This window comes from Orbicella franksi, chromosome 7 (assembly GCF_964199315.1).
Source record: "Orbicella franksi chromosome 7, jaOrbFran1.1, whole genome shotgun sequence".
In the NCBI taxonomy this organism is placed as follows: Eukaryota; Metazoa; Cnidaria; class Anthozoa; order Scleractinia; family Merulinidae; genus Orbicella; species Orbicella franksi.
In genome coordinates this window covers 24,616,841-24,636,123 of record NC_138151.1, presented here as the reverse complement: position 1 = coordinate 24,636,123, position 19,283 = coordinate 24,616,841, and the positions used below count along the sequence as shown (strand labels likewise).

Below are 19,283 nucleotides of genomic sequence, written 5' to 3'. Positions count from 1 at the left end.
GCGAATTGGGAAACTCCATTAAAAATGGAATTCAGCTGGGAGATGTGAATTCGAAAACAGTTTGAAGCAATGCTTACAATATTAAGTCGCAGCATAGTCGCAGGTCAACAATCACACAGGATGATACGTGAAAGTCTTAGGCGTAGTCTCCATGCTACGTTTTTTCCAGCCAACAGTTAGACTGTCGTCAACGGCACATCACAAGCTGGTAAGAAAAGTGAAACTCACTGCACGCCAAATAATTACGCTCAGGAGGTGTCCCCTCATTTTTGTATAAGTTTTAGGAATGTCCATTCAATATTTAACAGTGGTTAGTTTGCTTGACCATGGCTTGACATTCCAGCTTGAATTTATATCTAACAGTAGGGGTATCGAATGGTCTTTGCGAGCATTTGCGAGCACGGGAGCAATGCGTTTATTTTATCCGAGCACAAACAGTGATTCTACCTTGTCATCAGTCTACGTCACTACGGAGTCACATGAGAAGCGCATGCGCGTTGCTGATCAGTGTGCTTTGCGTTTCGCTGGCAGTTTCACGCTGTGAGTATTTTTAATCCTTTAATCTTTGCAAATCTAAACCATCGCCGGGTTTTTCCACCTTTTACATACCTGGAGAGGAAGGTAAGGCTAAAATTGGATACTTATTGTACTTTTTCTTCTACAGCTCGAGCGATTCCTTTCCAAAATGTCTAATGAAAACACAGAAGCGTCGGGCACCTCCGACGGCTCTCCAAGCATGGTAGATTCACCTAATCTCAATAACCGAGATCTTGCGTTATCTCTAGATAACATAAACAGCAACATGGGGAAAATGGCTAGTCTTTTAGCTAAATTGTGTGAAAAGCCAGTCCCTGACGAACGCCCACAGGGCTTAAAGCGACAGTCAACATCCGCCGTATCGGATAATTCAGACTCTGAGTCTGAAGAAAACTCCCACAAACGACGGCGTCATACTAGTCTCTCGGATGATAATATTAGTCTTCACGCTAGTGATGATCTGGACGACGCAGATGACATTAAAATGCTCACCGAGTGTTCAAAGGCCACCGGCCAAAAAGAGCGGGAAATTCCCGCCAAGGAGACAAAGCTCCTTCAAGACTTTGCTAACAGTCTTGACGAGGATGACGCCACCGGCGACAAAATCCAGCAAGAGCTGGCTGATATTGCACTAAAACGATGGGGCAAGAAGCTGTCTTCTGACAAAATTAATAGTTTCTCAGACAAATATAAACAGCCTCAGAACTGCTCTGACATAAAGGGTATAAAAGTCAACCCCGAGATATGGAGCCAATTAAATGCCAAGAAAAAGAAAACAGACCTGAAGATCTCAAATTTGCAGCAGGTTATCCGCAAAATCACTTTTGCGACGTTACAAATGACCAATGTGCTTATTCAAAATCCCTCTGGTTTAGAAAACAACAAAATAATGGCTAAACAAGTTGACACCATTGCAATGCTGGGACATGTAAATACGCAGTTGGCCCAGCTGCGAAGAGATGAAATCAAACCATCAATGAAAGCGGAGTACTCTGCTATTTGCTCGGCTGAAGTGCCCATCACTAGCCAATACCTTTTTGGGGACGACTTGGCGAAGCAATTGCGAGATGCCAAAGAAGCGAGCAAAATTAGCCATTCCTTTACATCCTCATCTAAGAATGGTCTCTTCAAAGGCAAACAGCAAAGTTCAAAACAACATGCCCATCATTCTAAAGGTCCTAGAAGAGATTTTTTATGGAAAGGCCAAAACCGGCACTACAACAAGAAAAAATCACCAACCACCGACAAGAAATAATGGAACAATTGCTTCAAATAAAGAACAGGGTAAGTGGCTTTGGAAATTTCTTGCCCAACCTGGTGAATTATTTACAAATGTTATGCAATACATTTCAGGCTGGGCAGGTGGCTGCTCATTTTGCAGCTTGGAGGACCCTTACTAATGACAAAATCCTATTATCGGATGTGTTGGGAGCAGCAATTGAGTGTACTGCCACCCCTGTTCAACACAAGTTACCTAAGCAAATCTTCTCAGAACATGAATATCCCATTGTTTGTCAAGAAGTGCATAAATTACTTGAGAAACGTGTCATCACAAAGGTGTCACCTGTATCTGGGCAAATTTTGTCCAATGTATTCCTTCGTCCGAAGAAGGATGAGACTTATCGACTCATACTAAATCTCAAAAGGTTTAATGAGTCAGTTAGTCATTATCATTTTAAAATGGATTCACTTTCTACCATAACAAAACTAGTTACCCAAAATTGTTATATGGCTTCTGTTGACATGAAAGATGCCTATTACTCTGTCCCCATTCGATCTTCAGATCGAAAGTTTTTACGCTTTATCTGGGAGGGGGAGTTATATGAATTTACCTGCCTTCCTAATGGGTTGTCGTGTGCTCCCCGTATATTCACTAAAATTCTTAAGCCCCCTCTGTCTACTCTGCACAAACAAGGACACATAGCTGTGGCACATCTTGATGACCTTTACCTGCAAGGGCAAACCTATGAGAAATGTGTCCAAAATGTTATAGACACTACCGTCTTGCTGGACAAATTAGGCTTGGTTGTGCATCCAGAGAAGTCTACTTTCATACCCACACAAGTGCTTACTATCCTAGGGTTTGTAATAGACTCAGTAGAAATGACAATACAACTGACCAGTGAGAAAGCCACTAGTTTACAAAATGTCTGTACTGAGTTATTAGAAAACTCTTCCCCTTCTATTAGGGAAGTAGCAAGTGTTATTGGGAAAATAGTTGCTAGCTTCCCTGGGGTGATGTATGGAGCTCTTTACTACCGATACCTGGAAAAAGATAAATCCCAGGCCCTTATTAGAACAAAGGGTAACTTTGATGACTTGATGTCTTTGTCTCCTCATGCTAAATCTGAATTACAGTGGTGGATTCAACATGTGGGAGACATGTACAATGTAATCAACCACCCACAACCCCAGCATCAAATAACAACAGATGCTTCCCTTATGGGTTGGGGGCAGAATCTGCAGGGGTGTCCTCGGGAGGAAATTGGTCCCATCCAGAGTCTAAACACCACATCAACTATCTGGAAATGTTGGCTATTTTGTTGGGGCTCCAAACCTTTGCTAAAGACAAGAGCAACACACATATCAGAATAATGTGTGACAACACTACAGCAGTTAATGTGATTAATCACATGGGAACAAGCCACTCAGATTCTTGCAATTCGGTCGCTAAGGAGATCTGGGAGTGGTGTATAGATCGCAAGATCTGGCTTAGTGCTGCACATATTCCTGGAAAACAAAATCTTATTGCAGATTTTGAATCCAGAAGAAACCAAAGAGAATCTGAATGGAGGCTTGACAAGGCATCACTAATTTGTGCTCTTGAGAGGCTAGACTTCAAACCTGATATAGATTTGTTTGCCTCTCGTATAAATCACCAGTTCCCAGATTATGTGTCTTACAGACCAGACCCCGAGGCTATTGCCATCGATGCGTTTAGCCTGAGTTGGTCCAACCTTAATTTTTATGCTTTTCCTCCGTTTAGTGTTATTCCAACAGTGCTGAACAAGTTGATGACCGAGGGAGCACAGGGGATTTGTGTGTTGCCAGATAGGCCCACACAACCATGGTACCCAACAGCTCTCCAGCTACTCAAACAGAAACCAGTGTATCTAAAAGCCAGGAAAGACCTACTCCAGCTGCCAAGCCATCCCAAGGAAAATCATCCAATCTGGCACAAGCTGAATCTCCTCGTGTGTCACTTATCAGGGAGGGACTAAACAAGTATGCTTTATCACCTGCGGCAAAAGATGTGCTAATGGCTTCATGGAGGGAAGGCACCTCCAAGCAATACCACACTTACCTTAGCAAATGGAATCAATACTGTCAGGACAATAGCATCAATGTTTTTCAGCCTGGAGTAACAAATGGCATTGAATTTCTCGTTTTTCTTTACAAATCAGGCTTAGGATACAGTGCTGTAAACACCGCACGTTCTGCGCTCTCTTCAATATTTGTTTTGGAAGACGGAGTAAAATTCGGAGAGCACCCGTTAGTAGCTCGCTGCATGAAAGGGATTTTTGAGTTAAAACCAGCTTTGCCCAAATATACTGAAATTTGGGACGTTAATATTGTGTTAGATTATTTGAGAGCTGCTGCACCCTTGAGATCCTTATCTCTTAAGCAGCTTACTCTAAATTTGACTATGTTACTCTGTCTCACTACGGGACAGCGTGGACAGACTATACATAAGTTTGATGTTAATTACATCCAAGAAATGGATGACCGCTACAGAATAACTATTTGTGAGAAACTGAAACAGAGTAAGCCTGGGCGACATCTAGCACCCATTGATTTAATTTCTTTCCAAAGTGACAAGAAACTTTGTGTGGTTGAGCATCTTAAGGAATACTTACAGCGCACAAAACAGTTGCGAGAGGAGCACTCACAGTTACTGATAAGTTATGTTAAACCATTTAAACCGGTATCCAAAGATACCATCTCCAGATGGGTTAAGCAAGTGTTAGAGTCAGCCGGGATTGACATTAACAAATACTCTGCTCATAGCAGCAGAGCTGCATCAACGTCCAGTTGTAAGGCCAAAGGTTTAAGCCTAGCAGACATCATGAAGAGTGCAGGGTGGTCTAATTCTAGTACTTTTGCGAAGTTTTATGATAAGCCTGTCGTCACTGCCTCAGCTAATTTTGGCTCCGTGCTGCTGAATCCAGACACACTTTGATCTGTGAAACTGTATTTTCTTTTTCCTTGTTTGGGAATAAAGTTTGTTCACTGTTATGAGTTGCTCGTGATGCAGGACTTTGAAGTCTCATGTGACTCCGTAGTGACGTAGACTGATGACAAGGTAGAATTATCAGATTAAACGAGACTTACCTGTAAGTTGAAGTTTGATCAAGATTCTATCTTGTCATCAGTCCGGAACGAAGGAGTCACATGCCCTTATGTACCCCCCCTCCCATGTCCTTCGTTCCTATTTTCTCCTGCACCACTCACGTTGAATACTGATCAGCAACGCGCATGCGCTTCTCATGTGACTCCTTCGTTCCGGACTGATGACAAGATAGAATCTTGATCAAACTTCAACTTACAGGTAAGTCTCGTTTAATCTGATAATCAAACTTGTCTTGTCGTTAAAAATTACAGATGGCGAGCAGCGAGAACTTCGTAAATTTACCGTTTGTCGGAATCTCTCTTTTATTGAAAGGACAATAGGCGCAATCCCGGTTCAACCAATCCCAGCAGCTTGCAGCCAATCATGCCTAATGAAGAGCAGCGAGCACTTCGTAAATTTAACACATGCAACCGGACAAATAACACGCGCAACCGATAATAATTGTATTGCCAAAACCTATTTTAACTTAATCAGTTCCACTCAAATCGTTTCAATTTCTAAGCTCAATTTAAATCGCAAAGACCATTCGATACCCCTTCAACTGTCAGGTCGTACTGCCCTGAAAGCTGCAAAGAAAAAGAGAACTGCAAAGCAAGCCTATCTTCAGTCTGAAATAATAATTGGTGAAGGGCAGGTAGAGAAACGTGGAAGTGCGAACTAATAAATTATGGTGTCCCGTGTTTAACACTTCTTCTAATGGACACTAAACTGTGGGAGTTGATGTTGGAAAAGTACATTTACAGACAGCATAAAACATATATAAGGGACTAATGGTACACTTATCTTCCCTGGAGTTTTCCTGTTGTTCAGTCCATATAAATCACATTTAATAATGACTACTGTACTTCATTATTCCAGGTAGATAATCCTTTTTTTTTTTTTGAAACAGTCATGGTAAAAATGTTTTTGATATAGTTCCCAATAAAGCACCTGATGAAAGAATTCTCACAGAACCACTGGCTGACTTTTTCGACCAAATGAAGCACTTGGGAAAAGCATTCTCACAAAAACGGCAGCCTAAAATTTAAAGGCCAAGCTGCTCTGCTGCTTCAGGGATTTAGCCAAACAATATTGTTTGGTCTCGAAACAATTAAGATTTAAATCATTGCTCAAAAATTATGTATTAATGTTTAATTTCATTAAGCCTGACTTTAACTTCCCAGTTAAACACCGGGAGAAAGAATTCCCACAGAACTGCAGGCTAAAAAGGCTAAGCTGCTCTGCTGCTTCAGGGATGAAGCCAAGCAATAATAGTGTCAAATCCAAAATAAATTTTCAAGTTTAGTAATATTTTAGTAGTAAATTGGTAATAAATTGACGATTTAAAATATTTGCGTTCGACAGAACGCAGTTCTAATTGGGTAATGTATTTTTCTATGGACACCAATTTGCCCTTCCCCCCCCCCAAAAAAAAAATTCTTCAGAGGGGAATGACGTCATCTCCATGTTCGTCCATGCGCTCTCTTTCAAGTGTTGTGCTATATTGCGGACTTTCCGGTGTCGAGGCAGCTTGTTGTGGACTGTAGCGGATAAGTTGTTTATTTAAAGCTTGATTTGGGTTTAATGGCATTTAAAAACCTTGCAGATCCATGTTTTCACGAAAATGTGTACGACCTTTCAGAAAGCTGTAGTTTGGCTGCGCGTTGTGTACCCTCTTCTCTTCGACCAAAACCAACGCTGCCTTCTGCTGAATAAATCAAAGGAGGAATGCGTAGTTTCACTGGTAGTTTCGCTGGCCTAGATTTCTGTTCTATGCACAAAATATGTAGCATAAACCCAAGGATAGTGTTTACATAGGAAAAGAGTTCAACTCCAACAGGATTACTTTGTTACACCAACATGTCCTCCGTTTCATTGTTTTGGAAATGAAAATGCTCAATGGCTGTTCCCCCGAAGCCAAGGCGACTCAAAGTCGTGTTCGTAAACAGAATAATTGTCCTAGTTTTGGTAATAAAAGCACGTCGTCCCGCATACCGACGGAACAGGAAACGTTTGTGTCCAATAAGACGGTCCAGAATCGTAGGGTTCCGGTCAGTATAAAACATGGACTGCGGACAGCGGACTGCGGACTGCAGACGGCCAACGGCCAACGGCGGACGGCCAACGGCGGACGGCGGATGGCGAACGGTGGACTGCGGACTGCGGACGGCGGAAAACCGGAATGCGGACTACGGACTGGGTATAAAGCACGGTGTGAGACATAAAACGCGGACTAAGCATCACGGACTTGGTATAAAACACGGACTCGGGTAGAAAGCGCGGACTGCAGTCCGTGTTTTATGCTGACCGGTTTTAATTAATATAATATTACGTAATAGATGTATAAACAAACCTCCTCGTATGCACATCTTTTCCATCAATCCATTTGTTTTCGCCCCTGCTGGAGGGAGGCCAATTTTACATCTACCTAACAGCTCAGGCACAAAATGCTGTTCTCAGAATTTTTGTTTTTTTAACGTAAACATACCAAACCAACCAAAACTCTAACGCACTCTTTAATCCACGATTACTGCTAGTTTTAAGTCTATCAAGTAGTAAAAATCCAATAGATGTACAACCTTGAGTAGACAAGACAACAAAATGCTTAATTTAAGTTAGGCAGCATTTGAAACTGCACTTGTGTTTTGGTGGCAATGACAACAATAGACTTAGTCACTGTGATGCAATGAACCTGCACCCACTTCATTTTTAGCCGAGGACCATTTAGCATTTTTCGACCTCTTTCAAGGCTTCGAATGGTTGCTTAACCGGAGTTGCTTCAACGTTGCAGGGCTTGAACACGCTTTATATTTTCTGGTGAAGGTGACAGCGTACGTCTGTGGCAAGCAGGCGGGAATCTCACCATTCCCACCATTTCATCGATTGAAAGGGGATTTATAAAAGCTTGATCGTTTTGAACTCCCCTGAACCGATCATTCAGCGCCTTGTAGATTTTTCCCTCGCACTGAGTTGGCAGGAATGTCAAAACTAGTGGACACCACGACCGTACCCCTTTTCCTTTCCGAGCCAAACCATCGACCTTGGCGACAAAAGTGGTAGACTTGGTCGGTGCATAGATTGATCAACAATATCATGGATAAACTGTGCTTGCTACGGTATTATGATTCGGTCTGTAAGACTGCGTCCGGTTTACATAGTATCACTGGATAATGGTTCACATACCATCATTCTCTCCGGCGCTTAACCTTGAATGTTATTGTCACTGTCATAATCATTAACCATTCGCATTGCATGACCATCTCCTGTCTGGTCTTCTTCTCTTACTTTTGTAGTGAGATGCGCGACAAGTCGATCACCGCAAAGTACACGGCGATGACAGATTTTTCGATCTCGTAACACAACTCACCGGGAATTAGAACCCATAACCTGCTGCGAATTTTGGAATCTCATAGGAGGGTCCTGGGGGGGGGGGGGTAGGGTACTCCCAGAAAAGTTGGGTAGGGGTGTGCGGCCTACTTCCCAAAACCTTTACCCTATTTATGACCATAATCTGCGATTTATGCTACCCTATTTACGACCTGGCCAACAATTTGATACGCTATTTATGACCTTTGTAGCTGCACAGGTGCCCTAAACATAAGTTATGAAGGGCTTTTGTTGACGGTCTTATTGATAACGATGAAAAAGTAGCTTCTTCTAAGAAACATACCCAATTCAAGACTAGAGTGCAAAGACCATACCCTATTTAAGACCAAAATGGCCAAAATCGATACCCTATTTATGGCCAAAACGGTTGAAAAATCCTACCTTTTGGGGTCGCACATACCTATATAGGCCATATAAGGGAGTACCCCCCCTCCCTCCCCGGGAGGAGGGTGCATTCAAAACACAGCTGAAAGCGCCTTGATAGTCAGAATAACATACTTGTGGATTTGGCCAAACCTAAAAGCGGGGCTCCCGTAACATACTTATCATTTACTCGAAACATTAACCTTTAAGAAATTCACCAAAAAGCATTTCTCCAAACCGAATGACTTCAACAAACAAAACGAGGGGTTCCGAACGGAAAGTGCGAAGTTTTGAACAACACTTAGCGGCGGCAATAAGTCTGATATCTATGATGCTGCGTGATAATAAATAGGTGAACGACATTAAGATCGTGTTCATAAGAAATAGTGACTTGCTTATATCAATAAGTGTTCTCCAAAAGTGAGCTTATATTGTTATACAAATGCGTTTTGTTGTCCATCTGTTAAGAACGTAACGCAAAAGTTTATAGAAATAAAACCAAAACAATTCCCCTAGACGAAATTGTTGATTTACTAAACGATAGTTACATTCGATTAAACTGATATTTCCATACCATAGACGGAAAAGTCTATTTTAAACTTGTCTGCAGTGTTCTGTAGCACCGTCTTGTTTTACAAGTATTCAGGGAGACCGTTGATTCAGACCTTGTTGCAACCAGAAGGACGATATAATTTCTTCTAAGCCATTATTACCCTCTTTGCCATGGGTCGAGTCTTCTTGATACTTATGTTCTGGTTCTAAGTACGAAATTTTATCTGAAGTTTACGTCCATTAATGCGCGTAAAAATACCGTAGAATTCCGAAAGTAAAGGCCCCCGTTACGTTCGGATTTAGCAGGCAAAAAGGGCCGCCACTTTCGGGTAGCCGTTACTTTCGGATGGTTAAAAAACGTTTGTAAGATAACAGTCGTTTCAGACAAAGTGGACACGTAGCATAAGAAATTAAACATTCCATTTATGTATGTTTACAAAGCAGACTGTATAAACAAAAAGACTCGGGCCTTAAACCGGTTGGTACTGTATATCACAATACAACTGATTACCCTACAGTATATCATTTGACAGCTGCTAGACAAACACAGCTTATAAATCATAGTTTCAAGAAAATTCAGTCAGGTTCGAAATAAAATCACAGATAACTCTTCAAGTCAATGCTCAGTCCTGCATTCAGGCTGCTCCATCCGCATGATCCGCGTCTGAGAAGAGAGACTTTCTCTTTCAGTGACTTCTAAAGGGCCGCTACTTTCGGGGGGACCGTCACTTTCGGGGAGCCGTTATTTTCGAGGGGAACGTTACTTTCGGAATTCTACGGTAACGTGACAGTGGAAATCCCGCTGTAATCGTGTGATGCGATAGCCCACGCGTAGACTGCGTAGCAGGCGTTAAACGTGGGAGGGGGAGGCAAAGCGCCAAAGGAAGGAAGGTATTTGCGGCATAAATTTGCGAGCTGTGAGTCAGCCGGCGAACTCCGAAACGACAAATTTATATTATCTTGTCGTCAAACTTGAATTTTGATCTCTATATGTTGATCTGCGCTATTTTTCAGCTTAACTGTCATGGCAAGGAAAGGATACAAGAAGATCTCCACGAACGAAGATAAAGAAATAGTCAGCTTCGTGTCTCTTCTGCTATTTTCATGGATGAATAGTATCTTCAAGATAGGCAGTGAACGACAATTAGATGAGAATGATCTTTTATCGCTTTCAAAAGAGAATTCTACCTCTTTTCTGACCGATCAGCTTCAACAAAACTGGAACAAAGAAAAAACAAAGTGCAACAGAAATCAAACAACGCCTATACTTTGGAAATGCGTCATAAAGATGATACCAATCAAGGATGCCATGGTTATTGTATTCACAAGTGCTGTAGAATCAATTTCTTGCCTTCTCCAACCACTGTTATTGGGATATCTTATTTCAATACTGATATCAGCTGAGCCACAGAAAGATAATCTTCTCTACGCTTGTACACTTGCTTTGTGTATTAATGTTGTTATGAGAGCTCTCAGTATGCATTAACATGACTATAGATACGAGATGTTGGGTATCAGAATAAGTTGCGCCTTAAAAGGTCTAGTTTACCATAAGGTAAGCACGAGTAGTCTAGAATAGTTTAACCTCCGACCGTGCTTTCTATTTGTTCGCAGAGGCGCAGTAAAAAGAGCGCCTGATCTTAGTTAAGAATAGCCAAAGGATAGATCCTGTTTCCCTGAGGCTTAGTTACCTTTACCTAGAAGTTTGATATTCTCTAAAGGGATTTGGTAGTAAAAGAATCAAAGGTTCTCGTTTAGAGCTTTCAAGGGGTATGCCAAGGTCGTTTTACGGTGGTCGTGTCATGTCGCCCTATTTAGAGTGCGCTGCTTGTTCTCTTTTAGACGTCGTTACTACTAAAATCCATTCTTGTTTTCAGAACTGGATGTTTCAGTAACGCACTGTAATTGCATTTTTAGGTTATTTTCTTTGTCCATTTTATTCCGTATTTTAAATACTCTTCTGCGGAAAACCAAGACGAGAAAATCCATGACCTAGTATTATCTGGCCAAAAAAGTGCAACTACCTTACCCTTTAAGATGGCACATATCTATATAACTTTAGTAGATGGTACTTCCCCGATTGTAGGTTGACGGTCACGCTTGTCTTTCATAATATCGATACAGAGTATACACTAGTCGCACACTAGCTTAATTAATAGCAATAAACCTAACTTACTTGACATTAAAGCGATTTTTCACATGAGAAAATCTCTTTAGTTCATAATTTGTCATGGTATAAGAAAAGTAGTATTATCTGAATTGATGCATATTTTTTTAAAATAAGACAGCGATGATGACCGTTAAATTTATTCCTTTTTTTAACTATTAAACAGTTTTTCTTGCTTCGCAGATGCTTCTTCTCAGCAAGGATGCATTACTAAAATTCACCGCAGGCCACGTGATAAACCTTATATCAAACGATGTTCAGCGAATGGAGGAAGACAGTCATGTGGCTTTCCATATCGATTTCTTCGTGTTTTGTCTTGGTTGTGATAACAGTGTTACTGGAGTATTTGATTGGCTGGCATTCTCTTATGGGAGTCTTCTTCTTTTGTTTTCTTGTGCCATATTTCGCTGGGTTCTCCTGTATTAGTGCTGCACTACGCTTGCGCACGGCAGCGGTGTCCGACCGGCGCATCTCTTTGATGAACCAGGTGGTTTCTGGGTTTCGTGCCATCAAAACGCGTGCGTGGCAGGGAGAATACCGAAAAAAATTCAACACACACGAAGGTAGGTGGAAAGTGGAAAACAGATGTGGTGCTTAATATTGACTCAGAGCGTTCTTGGTTTTTGGACCAACAATCCTGAAATTATCGGTTTATTTTTCGTAGTCCTTATACAAACGAAATTTTCAAGGCAACGCTCTTGTTATCATATTGATATTAATGTATTCTTATATTCCTATTTTGTTCTGTTTTCAGAAGTGAAATTAACATCACCCGTAAGAAAAGTGTCATTCTGTCAGAAGTTCTTGCCTTGCAGAACAGTTCCCTATCAGTGGCGACCCTGTTGTCTGTCGTTACTCTTGTACTAACTGGTCAACCCATAACACCTGTCAATATTTTTGTGCTGCTTGGTTTTATGGATATCGCAAGAATAGCAACATGCCGTTTCTTTCCCTCTGCTTTACTACATACAAACGATGCTTATGCGTCGCTGGGACGAATAGAAGATTTTTAGAAAATATCCCCATCATCTCACGTGGTCAAATTAGCAAAGACACCAGTAACACAGACAGTAGTTCAATCAAGGCTACGAACGGTCTCTCTGATCAAGAGAGGAAAAAGGAAGCAGTAATCAACTCTCACCAAGTAAGAATTCAGGAAAAACACAGTGCTTTATGTGTGACAAGTCTGACGCACAGACATACCAAGCGAGAAGACGATTTTATTTTACAGGATATCCAATTTTCCACAAGGTCACAAAGTCTAACATTCATCACCAGACCAGTGGGAAGTGTAAAATCTACTCTTCTCTCAACGATCGCCGGTGAGATCACCGACATCAGCGGCAAAATAACCTTCCAAGGTTCTTTTGTTTATGTTCACCAGACAGCTTGGATCTTCTCTGGAACCATAAGAGAAAACGTTTTGTTTGGTCAACCGAAGTACAACGGAGTAATCGAGTCATGCGCCCTCACGGAAGACATCCAGCGATTTCCTGACTATGACTAAACAGTTGTTGGAGAACGCGGTGAAGTTCTGAGTGGAGGTCAGAAGGCGAGAGTTAGTTTAGCACGCGCAGTTTACGCTGGTGCAGACCTTTACTTGTTAGACGATCCTCTGAGTGCTGTGGACGTAAAAGTTGGCCAACATGTCTTTGAAACATGTATCAACGAACTACTGGGCGATAAAACGCGAGTGTTAACATCACACCAAAAACAGCAGATGAAAGAAGCTGATCAAGTGATTGTATTGTACAAAGGCCGTATGTTGGAAAAGGGAAGTTTCACTGAAATACAAGAAGAAGGTGTTGTAAACACAACTGTTGACCCTCTCTATCAGACAGTTAGGAACGATAGCAAGTTAACTAAGAGCGTTCCTCGGGAGATTGAACAGAAAAACGAAGATGACAATGACTGTGAAACAATGGTTCCACTACATAATGAAGCTAGGGGTCTGGAAATATCGCAAGATCGTTCCATCGGAGTGCTTTCATCAAAGCTTTACTGGAACTACTTTGCAAGCGGAGTACATTGGTCAATAATCTGTGCAGTAATTTGTTTGTGCTTTATATCGCAAGGTAAGAGTCAATATTGTAACTACTCGTTCATGGGTAACAATTGCACGCAGTTTCATTTTTGTATTTGTAACAGGACTATATAAAAGCTGGTCAATGACAATTTCGTTATGATTTGCTTCTTGTCAATTTTTTTGTCATATTATTTTAATATCGCCTCTTTTTTCTCTCAGCAATGGTAGTTGCTCCTGACGTCTGGCTCTCGTCGCTTACAAAGAAACTTCCAGAAGACCAGAAAGACAACACGAACCTCATTATCTATGCTTGTCTTGTCAGTGCTTCCCTTATCTTTTCCGTCATTCGAGCATATGGATTCCTTTTTGCTTCCTTAAGATGTTCTGAACGCCTTCATGACAAAATGGTTTTAGCTATGTTACAAGCACTGGTGCATTTCTTTGATTCAAATCCCGTGGGAAGAATACTCAATCGATTTTCAAAAGATGTAGGCTGCCTTGACGAGTTGTTGCCCAAGACTTTTCTAGTATCTATCCAGCGAGTCTTGTTGGTGTTTGCATCAATAATCATACCAACTTTTACAAATCTTTGGCTTCTATTTCTTGTTGTTCCGTTGACTGTGTTGGTCTTGCATATCTCCAAGTATTACTTGAGGACGTCCAGAGAACTCAAAAGGTTAGAGTCACTATGCCGCAGTCCAGTCTTCTCTCACTTTTCTGAGACCCTGAATAGACTGGACACGATTCGAACCAGGCGAAGACAAAGGGATTTCGTGGATCAGTTTTACAGGTGATTTGGTTCTGTCGTAACAGTTTTTAGGGAGCTTTTCAATAGAGTTTTGATCATAAGACGCATCTGCTTTGATTTTGCGCGCATTACTACGTAAATTGATTGGCTTGAATATCTTGTGCCATCAAGATCAATTACGACTGGCTTGCATATGTTTTATAGAGCCTCAAGTGTTTAGTAATGACTGGCTACTTACTTACTGTAGTTTCATTCCGTTAGATATCAAGATGTTCATAATCAGTCGTATATTATGGTGGATGGCCAGTGGGCGATGGCTTGGTGTACGCTTGGACCTCCTTGCATCCATGTTAATTGGTGCAGTGTCTCTAGCAGCTGTTTTGGAGTCTCACGATGCCGGTAGGTGCATTTGTAAGGTAAATCAAAATCGGCCAAAAACGATACTAAATCTGAGGATTTGTCATTAGGAAACCACGCTTGCCTCATTCGTAATAGAGCTGATCAATATATTCTATATCACTTTGCTGTTTACCTCTTAGTCTCGTGGAGGTGTATCGCAGGGACTTGCCAAGATTTCAATTTCGGTATAAACTGAGACACGGACAATTCACGTTAGTTAAGGGCAATCGCAGCCTGCAAATAGAGCAGCCTATCATTATTTGTTAACGGTCTGTTTTTCGCTTACTGGCAAAAGGCATTTCGGCTTATCCGCATGATACGGTAACAAAAGTGAAGTATTCTTTTATGACGGGGGCGGCGTGCCGGGCAGGCTACGAGCAACGGACTCTTAGTGGATAAAGAAACGCTGTACTTGTAATCGATAATGAACCCATTGAAATTGTTCAAACTTATACTTATTTATGAATACCCATTTCTGCAACGTGTAACTTTTCATTGGCACCTGATAACTTGGAAGAAAAGGCCATCCACACCCTTTTCAGTCTCACAAAACACAGCAAATTACCTCCATTCCTAGCGAATAAAATTTTCGACGCAATTATCTCCCCAATTTTGCCTAATGCAACAATAGTATACTTTATATGGCAACGTACCATACACAACTCTAATAAACTAGAACGATTCTAAGAGATGAATTTTATAGCATAATGCAACATATCGTTACGACTTTGAAACAATTATCTTCGTTTCAAGCCATCAATCAATCAATCAATCAATCAATATTTTTAACGGGGTCGGTACGCTTAGCTAAAAAGCTAGTTTACAGGTACGCCACGAAAAAAACAAAAAAAACAAATTACTTATAAGAGCCTTATGAAGGTATATAAATTTAAATAAATTAAGATTAAGAACTGGCTAATATTAAAATATAAGAATTAACAATGTAGTCACAAGTAAAATGTATAAGAAAATATGATCATTAAAAACAGTAAAAATTGATTAAGGATAGATCCACTTCGCACTCAGAGTCCCGTGAGATCTAATGTTTTTAGGTTGTTTTCAACAGTAGTGCACGTTTGTATCTCTCGAAACTCGTCCGGTATAGCGTTCCACAATTTCGATGTAGCGTATCTCCATGATCTTAAGCCGAAAGTTGTTGATTTTACTTTTGGAAGGTCCAGTATTGTAGTGCCCTTAAGGTTATAAGTGGAGCACCTTATTGTTATAAGATCACGTAACCATTTAATATGGTCTATTTAAAGGTGAAAGAGGTCTCTTAACCGATCAAAAGTGGAAGAATATCCGTCAAATGATAATGTGGAATTAGTCTATTTGGCGGAAAGTTGTATCATAGGGCGGGGTATTTTTATTCCTCAAGTTTAAAAAACAATACCAAGCCGTATCATACAACTGAATAATCTAAATAATCAATTTCATTTTTTTTTCTTTTGTCTTAATCAGATTGGGCAGGACTTGCGCTTGTTTATGTCATTCAAACTTCGATAAGTGCTCAATACGCTATCAAGATAACCTCTGACGTCGAGAGTTTCATGACCTCAGTTGAACGAGTGATGACGTACACCAAACTTGACTCAGAACCTGGATACAAAGTGCACAGGCCTCCCCAAGCCAATGGCCACAGGCAGGAAATATCACATTTCAAGATGTTTCATTAACGTACTATCCGGGGGACCTCGAGTACTGAAGAAAATTAATCTTAACATTAAAGGAGGAACAAAGATCGGTGTTGCAGGCCGCACAGGTGCAGGGAAGTCATCTTTTGTGGCAGCTCTCCTGCGCATGCCAGATGCCGATGGAGACATAATGGTCGATGATATTCCAATCAAACAGATCAATCTGCAGGACTCCCGACGATGTATATCCGTTCTTGGCCAAAGCCCTGTTCTGTGTAGTGGATCGCTAAGGAAAAACCTTGATCTCTTGGAGCAGTTGCAGGATGTAGATTTGTGGCAAGCTTTGGAGAATGTGCAACTGAAAGCGTTGGTAGGAGGTTTAGAGGGAAAGCTAGATCACGAGCTCTTGGAACATGGAGTAAATCTCAGTGTAGGAGAGCGACAGTTAATTTGTTTGGCTCGTGTGCTGTTGCACTAAAGCAAGATTGTCATCTTGGATGAGCCCACTGCTCATGTGGATCCAGAAACCGCACAAACAATCTGGAACGTAGTGCGTGAGAAACTAAAGGAATCCACAGTCATCACTATAGCTCATCGTTTAAGCACCATCAAAGACTGTGACATGATTTTGGTTTTGAGAGATGGGGAGGTTGACGAATTTGATAAATTTGACGCTTTAGTAAATAAGAAAGGAGGTGCTTTGAGTGAAATGGCTTGATTTGCAGGAATCTAGATAGGCTAGTTCCCCCATTGTTAATTTACAGGCCATTTTCAATTTTGATCAGTTTTTACTTCTTACTTATCGAAAAAAGAAGCAGAATTGTAGCAGCTCTCGTAAGCTTGTAACTCTTTTGCTTTTTAGAAGCTGTTTTTGTTTTTGGGTTGGTGGCATTGTTTCTGTTGATTATGTTATTGTCCTCTCAAAGGGTATCACGCCATTCATGTGAGACCTTACGAGAGCTGCTAGCCGACACAAAAATAAGCAGTCGCAAGTATCATTTAAAATCTTAATAAAAAAAAAAATTGCCTTTGATGTCATGGAGGAGCATTGTACAAAGAAGCGAAAACACTCTATTTCATAATGAAAGAATGAAAGATGCGAATGCAGCCATAACACTACTGGAAAAATGTTGGTAGAGCATTGCACCGGTGACAGAAAGGTCGTGGGTTCGAATCCTTTTCAGAGCCTGAAAATTTTTCAAGTTATTTTTCCAGTAGTGTTATGGCTGCATTCGCATCTTTCATTCTTTCATTATTTAATTGCTACTGTTGGACTTCTATTACCATGAAATTCATACACTTGAGCCGAGTATTACGTCCACTGAACATATAGGGCCGAACTCACACACGACCGCTCTCATGTGGCTTTGATAGCTCAGTTGGTAGTGCATTGCACCGGTAACGCAAAGGTCGTGGGTTCGAAGCCCGTTCAGAGCCTGAAATCTTTTCAGGTCATTCTTCCAGTTGTGTTATCAGTTATGGCTGCATTCGCGTCTTTCATTCTTTCATTATTTAATTGCTACTGTTCGACATCTATTACCATGGAACTCCATTTCATCTGTACAACGTTCTTTGCGATTGGTGTGTGATGTATTAGTCTTTTAACGGTTACTACTCACGCACTTTTCTTTATTTTATGTAACCACTTATCTTTTACACTTTTAGAATTAAGATTTTTATTAAATCCATTTTGAAATCACTGGTTATCCTTGCTATCTGATTGGCTCTCGGTGGTGCGATTTATTCACGAATTGCACTATTTTTTGACAGTAAAAACAAACCAACCAACCAGATTTCAAGATTAGTTTAAAGTAATCAATAAAATTTCAGGAAAATGAAAGGCAAAAAGCCACTGTGTGGAGAATGTTGCAACTACTATTGCCAAAACTTTGTTGTTATTGTAGCTTTTTTCCAAAAAAAATTGACGAATTTAATTAATTACAGTTCTGAATGACGATTATGAGTTCCTTTAGGCTGAAGACCTACTTTAATGGAAGTTCCCAACTTTCAGTGTCCATTTTGACGAATATTTTGGCGATTTTTCTTCAACATCTGCTCAGGATCCGTATGATACTGAGTCCGGTAAAACATAAACAAACGAAAACCACACAACTACAAATTCAGAGCCATCTCAAGAAGGTAGATGTTTCCAGGTTTCCGGTAGTTTCAAACGAAGCAGCAAAAGAGCTCAACTCTGTCGCTGTGAATAAACATAGTCAAAATACGCCACACTGCACAAAATAGTGAATGAACGAACGTCTTACGAAGCCGGTGCCAGTCCCGCCATCTTGGAAATATCTTAAAACAAATGGCGCCGCAAGAACTTGACAAGGTCCTGAGTATTGAGTCCTACGCCGAGGTTACAAAAAGAAACGGAGATGATAACGAGCTGGACCCCTTAAAATTATGCCATTGAACGGTATTTAAAAGAAAAAAAAACGTACTATCCACTGGGCATCGTGCACTCGAGGGAGTTTCACTAATGAAAAGAAATCGATCGCAGAATTACACAGGATATGCACCTTCAAATTCCTTCTCCAAAGACAATGAAAAGTCGCAGCCTCAACCACAGAAGAAAGGAAGGCCTTCCATAATTGATTCAGGCGACGAGAATTGAACTTTTATACCTGAAGTAGACTATTCTCGTTCTGACTTCAGATCAGAACTGCTTGTTTCTTTGTCATGCTCGAGTGAGTTTTCGTCACATGACATCGTTTTGCATACTAAATGAGACGTAAAGGCGTTTCCGGTTCGGCTTTTTTTTAACAAACCGGCTACTGGAACAGTACACCTAAAATCTAAATTTTAAGGCGATAAAATTGTGCGATTTCAAAATGGATCTAATAAAGTGGCAATTGAACCTCGTGTCGTGCAATTTTGGTCTGAAATCATACTTGTGATTTCAAATCGAACTCGCGGTGCGCGCTCGTTCGATTTTGAAATCACGCGTATGATTTCAGACCAAATTGCACTCCACTCAGTTCAATTACCATTATGAATTTAGGGAATGGAATGTTGTTAAATAGGCCCTGAAAATTAATTACATTCTGTACGAAAATATAACGTGTACGTTATAAAGTAGCAACTAAATTTTTTCGTCAACCTGGAGTAAGGCGAGCATTAACATAACTGTCTTTACA

General features: G+C 40.8%; 1 protein-coding gene and 1 pseudogene across 3 annotated transcripts; both read left to right on the top strand.

Moving 5' to 3' along the window:
- The first annotated feature begins 307 nt into the window (after positions 1-307).
- LOC145492375 (uncharacterized) lies at positions 308-3,590 on the top strand. Of its 3 annotated transcripts, none has more exons than XM_081471824.1 (2): positions 308-621; positions 786-1,798. In XM_081471824.1, exon 2 carries the CDS (start codon positions 803-805, stop codon positions 1,790-1,792), a length of 990 nt encoding a protein of 329 aa, XP_081327950.1. In that variant the 5' UTR covers positions 308-621; positions 786-802; the 3' UTR covers positions 1,793-1,798. The 3 variants fall into 3 exon arrangements, with proteins under 3 accessions (XP_081327950.1, XP_081327948.1, XP_081327949.1); XM_081471822.1 differs by adding an exon at positions 3,524-3,590 and having other exon boundaries at positions 311-1,821; XM_081471823.1 differs by having other exon boundaries at positions 311-540; positions 665-1,798.
- Positions 3,591-9,807: 6,217 nt separating this feature from the next.
- LOC145492548 (ATP-binding cassette sub-family C member 4-like) lies at positions 9,808-17,086 on the top strand (annotated as a pseudogene).
- Positions 17,087-19,283: the final 2,197 nt, after the last annotated feature.

Excerpts from the sequence above, each read along its gene's own strand:
- LOC145492375 (XM_081471822.1), top strand. The coding sequence starts at position 686 with ATGTCTAATGAAAACACAGAAGCGTCGGGCACCTCCGACGGCTCTCCA.